Source organism: Mesoplodon bidens (genome assembly GCF_964165515.1).
Source record: "Mesoplodon bidens genome assembly, chromosome: 3".
Lineage (NCBI taxonomy): Eukaryota > Metazoa > Chordata > Mammalia > Artiodactyla > Ziphiidae > Mesoplodon > Mesoplodon bidens.
Window position 1 is genome coordinate 23,611,251 of NC_138178.1, and position 13,917 is coordinate 23,625,167.

General features: G+C 41.2%; 1 protein-coding gene across 3 annotated transcripts in view; it reads right to left on the bottom strand.

Moving 5' to 3' along the window:
• TAF3 (TATA-box binding protein associated factor 3) overlaps positions 1-13,917 on the bottom strand; it is a 152,527-nt gene that overhangs the window by 32,693 nt on the left and 105,917 nt on the right. Inside the window, exons 3-4 of one of the 3 annotated variants that reach the window (XM_081229513.1) lie at positions 5,234-7,038; positions 1,141-2,096 (exon numbers count right to left, since the gene is read on the bottom strand). In XM_081229513.1, coding sequence (XP_081085639.1) covers positions 1,935-2,096; positions 5,234-7,038 — 1,967 coding nt within the window. In that variant the 3' untranslated portion in view covers positions 1,141-1,934. Of the gene's footprint in view, positions 1-1,140; positions 2,097-5,233; positions 7,039-13,917 lie in introns of those variants that run through there. The other 2 variants (XM_081229512.1, XM_081229511.1) reach the window with 2 other exon arrangements.

Below are 13,917 nucleotides of genomic sequence, written 5' to 3' on the forward strand. Positions count from 1 at the left end.
TTTCACTAGTTAATCATGAAAGCTGATGAGAAAAGGCTGGAAACGAGTCAACAGTACTTTACATAGAAAGGAAAGACGATGGAAACCTTCTGTCAAAGGCACAAACCAGGAAGACCACTTCTCATTCTCTAAAAAACAAACTGTTTAAGTTCAATAAAAGATTATTTCAGGGCAGATGCTAAGGGATTTGGGGATAGACTGGAGAAACATGAGACATTTTAATTGTTCTGATGACTGAAATCATTCAAGCTTTGAGGACCGCCACTGCCTGTCCTTAAAAATATGGCAGCTGAATGGGAGCTCACTATGGGCTGATCAGGGACTAAAGTTTTCTAAAAATCACGATGGCCCTTTACTCTAGATTGTGAGCCATTCTCATCCCCCTCACCAGCTTCCATCGTGGGCCTGAGAAGCCCACGGGCTTTAACCAGACAGGCCTGGGTCATGTCACAGCTTGTCTGCAAGTTACCCTACCTCCCTGTGCAGTTTTCTCAACTGAGGAACAGGAGCAACGGTCTCACCCCCTCAGAGCCGTTGGCCAGGCCTGACAAGGACCAAGCGGACTCACTCATTAACTACCAAGTGTGTGCTGATGTCATTTACCATCTGGGTTAGTTCACTTAATTGCCGATGTTAGCTCAAATAAAACAATTGATCAGCCAACAGGAGAAAAACGGGGGTGGGGGCATGGGGCACTCCATTACAGAAGTATGAGCTTTCCCTTATAAACAGATCCCAATTATCTCTGGGTTGATTATCAGCGTTATTGGCTATTGTAAAGAAACTGGATTGTCAGAGTCCATGTATCTTAAATGACACAAACTAGTCTTCACTCAGTGTTTCCTATGAGAAGGCAGAAGAGAAAGCCTTTTAAGCCAAAATATTATTAGAGCACATATAAAAACTATTGTTTTTAAACAGAGGGAAAGCATACTTTATAATGATGCGGTCTCTTCCCGGTGTCGAATGGGAGGAGGGAGAGAGGGAAGGAAGCAGAGGGTCAGAGGTTAGGAGAGGCTGGTGAGCAACTAAGAAGTGGCAGAGCTGAGACCCAAAACCAGGTCAGTCTGACTGCCAAAGCCCAGGCTCTTCAAGGCCCAGTATTGGGCCCTTTTATCTACAGTCTGTGACGTCATCGTTTTGGGGTGAAACTCTACCAGGTCTTCTCAGATCATACTCCAATAAGAGCATAAAGACATATTTCCAAGTTCGACAGATGGATTTTGGCTTGTCTTCTATACAAGGTTATATGAACCTTCAATTCCACTAACATAAACGAGACATTTTCTTATTTATTTTTTTACTGAAAATACCACAAGTAAAAAGAGCCATGGTTTGAAATAAAGTAATGTAATACATACACTGACACAAACACAAAATTATAATAAAAATTTAAACTGCTCTGAAATTTTCTATTAGGTTTATCACAGCTAAAGCTATTATGGTCAAGTTTGTGACCGTTTAACACGTTGCTCTTAGTATGTTTTCCATAAAAAGTTACTTTGGTTCTACTTGAAACAGACGAAAGACAACATTTCTAACCCTGACTGATGCATATTACTGCCCATAAAGGGGAATTAGAAGACTGCATAAATCGCCATACTCTGGATTATTACCACTACTAGAAAAATGATTTTTCCTTCTGAGGGTGCATCACTGAACTAGGTGCCATAAATTATTTCACTTAATCCATTTTTAAGTTAAATGTAGGAAAGGAGAGTGGTTAAGAACATTAGTTATAGCAGCTGATGATGGCCTGGGTTGAAATTGTGGTTCCTGTTCAACCACTTATTGGGTGTGTGATCCTGGGCAAATTTATTCATCTCTCTAAGCCTCAGATTCTTATCTTAAAGTGACAGTAATTACAGTATCTACCTGATAGAGTTGTGATAAGGAACTAAACTTATATATGGTGTTTAGCATACAGTAAATACTCAATAAATGTTAACTATTACTCTCTGCAGTTTTTTAAAAAGTGTTATTATCATATCCCACTTTAAAGACGCAATGCTGGGAAATTCCTTGGCGGTCCAGTGGTTAAGACTCCATGCTTCCTCTGCAGGGGGTGCGGGTTCGATCCCTGGTCGGGGCATGTCCTGCATGCCGCACAGTGCGGCCAAAAAGATAAAATAAAATAAAATGAAAAATAAAGATGAAATGCCTACGGATTAAAGAACTAAAACACCTGCCTCAGATCTGCCCGATTCCAAAGCCCGAGGCTCCTTCTAACTACCATGCAGATTCCCGTTTAATTAATGGGATCTTTATTGGTTCTTGTATTGATAAAAGTGGGTATGACTGGTAAAAACTTTATAGGTAGGTAAAGTAAATATGGGGAGGTTTTTCTTTTAATTGAAAAACAATGCCCTTGCTTGCTGATCCAGGTCCGTGTCCAGGACAGTTGCTTCTGTGAGCTGGTTAGGAGGAGCCGGAGGAAGGAAACCACGGCCCTCGGCCTTCTGACTGCAGTCATTTTCTTGTGGCAGCTTATATACGCCTTGTTTTGATTTACTCTTGTTGTCTTCTGTGCCTATGTAAGAAAATTCTTAGATCATATGCAACCCAATTTCAGGTCTATTTTCATTTACTCATATGGCTTGATACTTAGGGGGATTAAGTGGGGTTGAAAAAAGAGAAGTCCAATGTTTAAGTTAATATCTCAATTTCTACTCCTTGTCAATGGCATCCCACAGGTTACAATAGATTTACCCTTTCCTAGCTGCGCAAAGGGCTAACATTTAAAAGAATGCCCAGGAAGCAGACATAATTTTTCAACACTGGAACCACAGCTGACTCACCCTGTCACACACAGGTCAGTCACCAGGGTCCAATGAAGCAGCCGCCTCTATTCAGGTTTCTATGTTTTAGGGGTTGATTCAAAATGGAATAATAAAACTCGCCATCACCATCACCGCATTCTCCACTTATTCAGCATTTACTTATGCGCCAGAAATGGTATAAGCAGGTCTCAGATGTTATCTCATTTAATCCTCACCTAAGCCACTTGCCCAAGTTCACAGGGCTGAAAAAGTCGGGATGGGAACTCAGGTTTAACTCCAGAGACAATAATGTTTATTATTTTTAAAGCCCTGATGGCTGACTTTTGTAAGTTTTCATCTTTAAAAACTGATCCATAACCATCAAAACTGATACAAGGACTTGTATTCCTCTGTTAGGTGAAGTCTGTGCGACTCATAACTGACCCTTTGCTTCTAGCCAAGATGGTCTGAGAGACATGTCCTTGCCAAAGTCAGGTAGGTGCTGAGGAAAAGCATGGGCCGCTGTTACCAGCTAACCTGATGGGCTTTACTGAAGTTCACAGTGGCCTCTGAAACACCTCTACTGACTTTCCAGAGGTGAGATGGTGATGAAAGCAACAGTACTCTGATGTGCTGAGGGCTCATTTGCCAAGTTACTAGGTACCTGATGGGTAAGCGGCTAATCGCTGCCGGGCAGGATCACCAGCCGTAAACATTTCAAAACGGGAAGTAAGTCTGTGTGTAAATGACCCGGCTCTTGCTGGTTGTATGACCTTGATCCTGGACAAGTCACTCAGGCTGTTTCTCATCCATAATGGTTGATAATAATACCTGCTGGACCTGTGTCACGGGTGTGTCGGGGGAGACACTAAGGTACGTGGAAGTGTTTTAAAATCTTCCGGGTACCATGGAAAAATAACACAATGATAAAGTGATTTCAAAAATGGAAAAAAGAGTTGGATTTCTGTATCTTGCTAACTTGCTGATGTTCAGTTATTAATATCAGAATTTCCATTCTACTGCCTTATATTTTAGAATAATAGCCAAGGGGGACAGAGAAAGAAAAAAGTTAGGCAGAAAAATGTGAGAGGTTAGCTAGCTCGTCAGCTAAACTAATCTTCCCAGTTAAGTCTGAAATGGAAAACACTGCAAAAGTATGGATAATGGAGCTGCTGTAGGTCAAATACAGCATATTTTATCATGTGGAAAAAATTCCTAGGTATGATTTTGTAGCCACCCTCAAAGAGGAATGCTCCCAGAGGGCAGGGAAAGACTACCTGAGGATCTGTACGTATGGCACCAGACACTTAGACACTTTTAAAGAAAATTTAAAAGAAATTTCTCCATCAACAAGTCAACCACTATAACCCAAAGAACTGTGGACAGAGAGCAAAGCTATAAAAGCAGAGGTCGCATCTTGTGCCCAAAGGATCGAGGTCCTGGTTGCTACAAAGTGCATGATGAACATCAGTTTCTTTGGCTATATTCTACGGAAGCCTGATTTACTTACATGGGAAAATACTTAGAATTAGTTTCTACCCACCAACCAGGCTGCCAGATGAGCTAGATACTCAGAGACATGTCCTAATCTTATTAAAGCAGAAAAGAGGGACTTCCTGGTGGTGCAGTGGTTAAGAATCCGCCTGCCAGTGTAGGGGACACAGGTTCGATCCCTGGTCCAGGAAGATCCCGCATGCCGCGGAGCAACTAAGCCTGTGAGCCACAACTCCTGAGCCTGCGTGCCACAACTACTGAAGCCCGCATGCCTAGAGCCCATGCTCTGCAACAAGAGAAGCCACTGCAATGAGAAGCCTGCGCACCGCAATGAAGAGTAGCCCCCGCTCGCTGCAACTAGAGAAAGCCTGCATGCAGCCACAAATAAGATAAATAAATAAATTTTTAAAAATCCTGTTTAAAAAAAAAGCAGAAAATAGAAGAATAAGAGATGCTGCAGAAAGTAGAAGACAGGCATAACCTTAAATACCTGCAAAAATGGCTCACCAAACAAAACGGAATCAGTGAGCAAGGACTCCATGGGCCTTGCTGTCCTCTTAGGACAGCGCCATGGTTTTACCTGCTCCTAGAAAACTGGGTGCTGCCTTTTCCGGGTATCTAATATTTGGGTACAAATTAGTATGCTGCAGACCTGATAATTACAAAAATATTATTCACTGTTGAAGATTACAGATCTTTACAAACTGCCAGAGATTAGTGTGGTTAACAGAGAGTTGATGGTCTGTGATTAGATTGCTCTTAGGCTATGAATTTTTAACGTTTTCCAATGTATCGGGGGGTTGATGACAAGTTTATGGGTTTGAGAATTAAAATTAAATTTTGTAAACGCATTACAGACGTGTTTCCAGTTAAGCTCTGGGTGATTTACATCTGAAAAAGACAGACAATTGCTGGCTTTGTTTACCTGTGCTTTCAACAGAACTTGGATCAGACAGGGCCCCCAAGGATAAAGTGCTTACTTTTTCATGCTTGTGTCTCTCCTTCTCTTTCTCCCTCTTCTCTCTCTCTCGCTTCTCCTTCTCCCTCTCCTTCTCCTTCTTCTCCTTCTCTCTCTCTTTCTTTTTCTTCTTCTCCTTTTTGTCCTTTTTCCTTTCTTTCTCCTTGGGCTTCTCTTTCTCTTCGAACAGCTTCTCGGGGAGCATGGGTGTCAAGGAGGGCAGCATGGCCGGGATCCTCACGGCCGCCGCGGGGCTGAACAGGGGCAGCGCCACGTCCTTGGGGGGCAGGGCCAGGGGAGCTGGGGCAGCCTTCAGCTTCTCTTCTCGGCCTTTCTCTTTCGCTTTCTCTTTGTCCCGCTTCTCTTTATCCTTTTTGCCTTTTTCTCTCTCTTTCTTCTTGTCTTTGTGCTTCTCCTTTTCCCTTCTCACCATTCCATCTTTCAATCTTGCTTTTGGATCCACATCTTCAAAGTCCTTTATCTTAAACTTGTAGGGATCTCCCTCTTCGTCTTTGAGAAAGTCCTTCCAGGGATACTTGGCTTCCTTGCTGGTCTCCTTCCCTTTCTCCTTCTCTTTGCTTCTCTCCTTGCTTTTGTCCCTGTCCCTCTCCTTATCTCTCTGCTTCTCTTTCTTCTTCATCTTCACCTTCACTTCCTTTTTCAGCTTCTTTTTGACGTCCGTGGAGGCCGGCGCTTTGGGTTTCTCCTCGTATACCTTGTACAGCGGCTCAGGGGTGGGAGGAGAGACTGAAGGGGAGGAGATGTAAGGGAAACTGGGGGGCACGCTGGGAGGGGTCCCCATCTTGGCTTTCCGGACCACCTCGTCGATGGATGCGTCCATCGTCCAGGAATTGTCAGAACTTGAAGTTCCGCCTGAAAGAGGGAGAGGGGTGGACCCGGACTTGGGGAAGTTGCTGGAGGAAGTGGAAGCTTTTGGGGTAGCACAGTCTGAACCTGAAATCCTCTTAGGGCTGGTAAAAATGTCTCCTTCTGACTCGGATCCAGAAGAAAACTCGAAAGGGTCTGGCTCCCGTTCAGCACAAGCCCGTGCAATCACAGCATCAATAGAGTCGTCAATGGTCTTATCAGTCACGACGGCCTTTTTCGGCTGATTCTCATGGTTCAGTTTCCCAGCATCAGGGGCTGTTTGTATTTGTTTCACCTGAATGGTCTCTTTACTAATTTTTTCACTTATTGTAGCTGAAGGAGTCCTGTTAGGGGTGTCGGGTCTGATGGGTACTTGGGGAATGTGAGTGATGACCTTGGGACTCTTGGGGCTTTTGGGGCTCTTCGAACGTCCAGGAGACTTCTTTTCTTTGGATATCGTTTTTGGAGACCGAATAGGACTTCCGACCATTGCTGGTGACGGAGTTGTTTTGGGTGATTTAGTCTTCTGCCCTGGAGAACTGGTTTTAGTCTTTGTTTTAGGTGTAAACGACCTCGCTTCCAACGGTTTTGCGGTTGGCAGCTGTGATTTTGCCACTGGAGCTAACATTGGCGGCTCTGGTGACGGAGGAGCTAGGTCCGTGCTGTCCTGGACGTGGACGGGGGACAGCATTGGTGGGATCTTCTGGGGGTTTATTGAGCTGAGTGGCTCTCGAGCCTCCAGTAACACCACGTCCAGGGTGTCCCCTTTAGTGCTTAGCAGGCGTGGCCGCTTCATCGTGGGCATTTCTTCAGCTTCCGGACTGTCCAGCGGTCTCTTACCCAAGAAGTTCTCATCATTGATAATTTCCTCCTCTTCCAGTTCATCATCTTCTTCCAAGGGAACCTGCATGGCTTCTGCTGATGTGCCCCCATCAGTGGGCACCTGCTCTTCTTCTTCTTCTGGTGAAAGAAGAAAAATGAAGTGTTATTATAATATACATATATATAAAACCTAAGAAATAAAAACAATGCTTCAAACATGATTTCTAAGAAAGAAAGGAAATTATTGACAGTTGTTGGAGAGTACAGTGGTAAGTTTTCTAGAACCTTCCAAACTTGCAAGCTGTCGTGCTTTGAAGAGCGGCAACCAGTGACAGGAGATATACAAACCGTTTTCCTTTCTAGTGGTGTGGCTCTAAATGCAGGATCTGGAGTTTGCTAAGGATTTCCTGTTTGCCCTCTGCTTCCTTAATTAATTCTTTGCCTAACTCGACTAAATACTGCCTTTCTGTTTTCCGCCTCCTCTTACGTACACGTGTACACACACACACACACACACCTACCTCTAAAAACCAAGAGATGGGGGACTTCCCCGGTGGTCTAATGGTATAGAATCCACCTTCCAATGCAGGAGATGCGGGTTCGATCCCTGGTCAGGGAACTAAGATCCCACACGTCGCACAGCAACTAAGCCCATGCGCCACTATTACTGAGCTTGTGCGTCTCAACAAGAGAGCCCGCGTGCTGCACACTACAGAGCCCATGCGTGCTGGAGCCCACACGCCTCAACTAGAGAGAGAAAACCCTCACGCCACAACCAGAGAGATGCCCGGGTGCTGCAACAAAGAGACCGCACACCGTAATGAAAGATCCTGCATGCCTCAACGAAGATCCTGTGTGCTGCAAGACCTGACACAGCCAAAAAAATAAGGAAAATAAATAAATAAATAAAATATTTAAAAAAATCAAGAGATGGGTTATTATATGACTACTTTCCTCAGAAATGACAGACAAGAACATTTTTTAAAAGAACCTTCATAACATATTTTAATTCTTGGAGTTTGAAAAATGTAAATCTCCAACCTGGACACAATTCATACTCTATTTATGTCTTCTGTTCCGCTGGCTTGAGGACAGCCACTTTGAGAAGCAGTGTGGTGACATGAAGGACACATCGGCTGGCATTACAAAGATGGTGTTTCAGCAGGCGTTCAGGCGTCACAAAGCAACAGGCCTAAGGCAATCTCTTAACCTCCTTGAGGCTGTCTTCTGACCTCTCAAAAGGGGCTAACGTTACTTGCCCTGCCCACTTGACTGAGTTGCTGTGGGGTCAGATTATTTCTCTCCACACATATTAACTAAGCATCTACCATGCGTAATGCACGATGGTAAAGGCTGAAAGAGCTACAGAATAAGTCAGAAATAAACCACGACCTGAAAGAGCTTACAGTTCAGCAGGAGTCACCATGTAGGTGTCTAGCACGTATAAAGTGATTAGTACCATAAGAGAGATAAAGTGCCACAGCAGTTCAAAGGAGAAACAGAATACCTCAATGTCAAAGATCTGGGACACACCTGACTACTCAGGTAGCATTTTGGATATTTGGAGATTGATAATGGTGAAGTACAGGATGTAGGAACAGGTGACACAGAGATGGAGGGGTGCACATAGGAAGTTGTATAAGAACCAGGGAATAATTTGTCTGGAAGGTAGGGTGCAAGATGGGAAATAGGAGACAGTAAGTTTAGCAAGCTTATATCCAGATCCTAGAAGTTTTGAATTCCAGAAAAACAAACATGATCTTTATTCTAGTGGTAGTTTAGACCTTGTAAAGATTTTCAGACAAGGGAGAAAAGTGACTGGAGTGTATGTTAGCAAAATTACCCTGGCAGGAACATATATGATGGATGGGAGGTAATGGATCCTAATGAAGAGGTGACAGGTTAGGGGTTATGAAATGATGTAGGGAAGTGACAAGAAGGGTCTGGACTAGAAGAGTGGTAATGAGTAAGAGGTAGATGATATTCTGAAGACAGAATGAACAGAATCTGATAGGTGATTAGGTATAAGAGTGGAGGAAGGATTCAAACACAGGTTTAAGGCTTTGAGCCCTGGTGAGTGAGAAATGCAGTCATTCATGCAAACAGGAACTAAAGAAATAGAGAAGGAAGATGATTATGAATTAGCTCAATCCTTGAGCTACACTAAAGTTCAGAAAACAGGACAGGGTGTTAGAGAAATCTTTGCTGCGCTCAATGAAATCACAATAATGGATAATGTCAGCAAGGGAGCAGTCAGGGTAGTCAGGTTTAGATATTCTAAGGATAAAGAGAAGCGGAGGCACTAGAGAAATCAGGAGATGTCAAAGAGATCAAGGGGGTAACGGTTTTCAAGGGGAGGATGCAGGAACAAAGTCAAATGCTTACGAGGGCAGCGAGAACAAAGGCTCACAGCGGAAGTCCCTCCAACAGGAACACTAAGGGGGGAAGACGTAATGTTCCTGAAAGCGCTTTGTAAACTACAGAGAACAAGACAAACTGGAGACACAATGATTGCTACCATTACTCGAGAATAATACTGTCGTCCATCCAGTCACCCAAGTGAGAAACATCACTCCATGCTGCTAGTGTACTTCCCCCTCTTTCTCCAGATCAGAATTGTGACCTGTTTTCTATTCTGTTTCCTTTCATGTGTTTTCCCCATCGCTACTGTGAGCTCAACTCAGCATTGGGTTTCTACACATCGCGTTTAAGACTGTACTACTTGGCCAGTGTGTAATTCTATCAAATTGGAACTGGCAGGATGACGACCACATAGGCATTTGAACTGCAGGATGTGTGTCATACTGTGCTATGGAAAACTGGACTGTTTTCCAGCAAATACTTTAGAAAACAGACTGGTTCATTTAGAATTCGGAGCTCAAGTAACTCAGAAAAATATTTTAAAAATTAATGGTTGCTGCTTACATTTAAGTGAGAAAAATTTAACATAAAGCTTAATTCAAAGTGGTCTCCACAAGCTAGGAGGGATTACTCCATTTCTGTTATTTTATTTTTATGGTTTCTTTCTTTTGTTTGTTTATTTCAAGTCCCTGCTGTTAACTTGTATGCCTCTAGAAGCTTTATGTGGTTTAGAGGAATATAAGTGAATTATAAAAATAAACTGTTACAAGAGCTGATTTTAGGAATACTTAAATATACAAATGTTTACTTTTAATTTACAATTTTTTTACGCTTAAAGATTTTATAAGAAAGCTTCAATTGCAGCGTCAAAATTAATCAAAATGAAAAGGGAATTTTGCTGGAAGAGAAAGCCTTAAGCTTTAATAAGAACAGGTGTGAAATGTTTAAAGTGTGAAAATATTTAAAACAATTTTCTGAATTAGAAATTATCTGGTAATTGCAGAGCGTGTAAGTGATGTGCATGTAAGGCATAAAGCATAATAGTGAATGGATACCTGTAAAACAATTGTCGACTTCAGGAAGACAGCATTGGCATCATCATCATCACAACTTCCCTTGGCTCCTTTCTGATTCATCCTCTCCTCTCTTCACTCCCACCCCCATCCCCAGGTAACTACTCGTCTTTTTTTATCTTTCCTTTCTTTGCTTCCTGTACGGTTTTACCACATTTGTATGTAGTGACTTGTTTTTGAACTTCAGATACGTGGTGTCACACTATAATGTTCTTCAGCTTTTTTGCCCCTAACATTATGTTTCTGAGCATCACCTATGTCCCTTCAGGTAGCTGTAGTGCATTCATTTTCACTGTTGTAAAAATGTACCACACTTATTAATCCATTCTCCACAGTATTAAAGTTTTCCACTTGAGTGAATGTATTTTATTTTTAAAATATTACAAAATGCAAACAAATGAATATAACTGATCTAGCTTATGCTTGCTCAAACACAGACTTAATTGGTGATTTTGCATAACGAGTGTCTGGCTTTCTATTACATGAGTTATTTTAATTCTGTGTTCTAAGAGTTTGGAGTAAGATAAATATGTGATGGCTACTGAATGGTTTATTCTTTACCATCACCCAAACCCCCACCTGAAGGTTAATCTCAGTTTGATTACAGGTGAACAGCAATGAAGTATTCCTTGTGTGTATGTGTATAATGAGCATGATTCAACAAAAATCTGTAAAAATCCTAAAAGTGGTTTTTAGCATTTTCCTATACTTATCCATGAAAACAGCTTTACTATAAAATAGCATATAATTTGGTTAATAGAAGTTTAATATTACAAGATACTTGATCTTTTGACATGTCATTATATAAAGGTGTAAAAAATAGTATAAAATTTTTTTTGAGCCACAAGCTCTTTCTAATTTAACACAAATATAGACACAAGAATAAAAGCTGTGCTCGAAAGTCAAAAGAGTGATGTTACAATATGAGGAGTATTTTAAAGATTTTTTTATTTCCAGAGAACTAAGAACTTATTTTCTACTGTTTAAATATGTTTATTTTTTTAAAGATTTTTTTTTGATGTGTACCAATTTTAAAGTTTTTATTGAATTTGTTACAATATTGCTTCTGGTTTATGTTTTGGTTTTTTGGCCACGAGGCATGTGGGATCTTAGCTCCCTGACCAGGGATTGAACCTGCACCCCCTGCACTGGAAGGCGAAGTCTTAACCACTGGACCGCCAGGGAAGTCCCATGTCCATCTTTTTTTAAAACTTCACAAATATTGAGAGGAGTCGGGGGGAGACAATACAAACCCCATTCCAATTTTCCTTCATTAATGACACAAATAAGTAATCCACACTCCCTACATTTCCCGGAGGAGTAATGAGCAAAACGCATTTCTTTACCAAACTTATCGAAGAAAACCGAAACAAGGCAATATGGTCTGAACACACCAAAAGGATTTTTAGGGGTTAGTTCTAAGCTACTATAAATATTGACTTAGAATAAAATATCTTTAAAAAAATCTTTTTAACTAGAATGATAAATGCCTTTAAAGAAACACTATAATCTAAAAAGCTCATGGACATTAGGAAAAAAGGAAATTGCAAAGGCATGAAAGCTTTTTATCTCATTAACTACACAGATTCATGATCTTAAGCAGAAAATATACTTGCGCTACTGAACTCTGTAGGGACAATAAAATGCTATCTGCATATATTTCACCAAAAATTAAATGTATTTAAAACTAGATTTCCTGTAATTTTTTGGAAATACACATACAGAAATTAATTTCTAGCAACGATGACATGAACTTTCCTACTGTCTTTTTAGTTTATGCACACTGATGTTTTTATAACAGATATGAAAGGATTCATTTAAAATGCACATTTTTCAAAAAACATCTTTCTATACTATGTATGTTTATTACAACCAGTTACTTTAAGTGACTCCATACTACTTACATTCATTCATTCACTCCTTACTCATCATTCAATCATTCGTTCACCTACCGAGTGCCTTGTGAACACCGGTGCAGGTAGCACCGTGTTAGATCCTAGGAACATACAGTCAAATAAGACATGACTTCCTATCCTGAAGAATCAACTACATTTTGTGGCCATCAGTTCAAGTGCTGTGGCAAGGATCGGTACAAGGTACGTATGTAGCCACATCCAGGTATACGAGGACAAAAATCCCAAGGTCAACTAGAGAGGAAGTGGATGGAAACTATATCTGGGGTCTGTTACCAGAGCCACAGTTCGACCTAGCACAGCCCATTTACTCTCTCAGACCTAAGTTTTCCCATCTGCAAAATAGAAGTACTGGGGGGTGTGGGGGTGGGAAGGGATAAACTGGGAGATTGGGACTGACATATACATACTACTATATAGAAAATAAATAACTAATAAGAACCTGCTGTATAGCTCAAGGAACTCTACTAAATACTCTGTAATGGTCTATATGGGAAAATAATCTAAAAGAAAAATGAGTAGATATATGTATATGTATAACTGAATCACTTTGCTGTACACCTGAAACTAACACAACACTGTAAATCAACTATACTCCAATAAAAAATTTAAAAAATAAAAGTAAAAAAAAATACACACACACACACACACACACACACAAGTATTGACATCTGACTTCTGCTCTGAAGAATTGAAGGTCTCTAATATCAGGGCCATCTCCACATGCAGGGGGATGATCTAAAGGGCAGGACAGAGTCCCTTCTGCCCCTAAATATCTCACTGACCACATGCTACAGTGCTTGGCATTCCGACCACTTGATTTATGTCTTGGATAAGGGCAGTATCTTTAAGATGTTGCTGCCAAAATATTTTTAAGACTGTAAAGCTGACATGTGAATGATTCTATCCTACTTTTTGAGGTAAGGAGACTCTGAGTAAATGATACTTCAGTGAAGTAATTTGACGGAATGCTGAGGATGGAGAGGGTCTGGAACCCAGGGTGCTGCCAAGAGGGAGAGGCTCTGGTGGGGTGCTGCTGTTGGGGGGCATGTCTAGGGCAGGTGGAGGATGACAGGCAGACACTGGATGCCTGGGAAATGCAGGAAGAGCAGCAACATTAAAACAACCCATTCCAACATTTTATCTCTTAGTTCCAAATGAAGCCAAAAATTTTTTTCGAATCCCATCTACATGCCCTCATAAAATATTTTAAAAATTGTCCTGTCTATAATGGGACTGAAATTAGACCCTTCAAACACAGCTCAACATGTATAAGTGTGTAGGTATTTTCTAAACAAACCTATTTACTTAAAAAAATGAAATGACTAGCAAAGACAAGACAATTAGGCAATGACAATTCATACAGTACAACCAATCAATAACACAATAATTGATAGCAGAGTGAAGCTGATGTGTTATAAACACCTATATATACACTGACCTGCAGAAAAGCACTATTTCACTAACATTCTGCACAATAAAAAACTAAAATGCTATATAAGCAAGCCAACCTGAAATGACACCTAGTATTATAAATGGCCTAATCTATATGTTAATACTGTTGTATCACATAACTGCAGCAAGGCTAAGATAACAGTATGACTTTGGGGTTTCTATGGCTACATCCTGGGCTGGCGTGCCTGAAAGGGCTGGCTGCTGACACTACATGA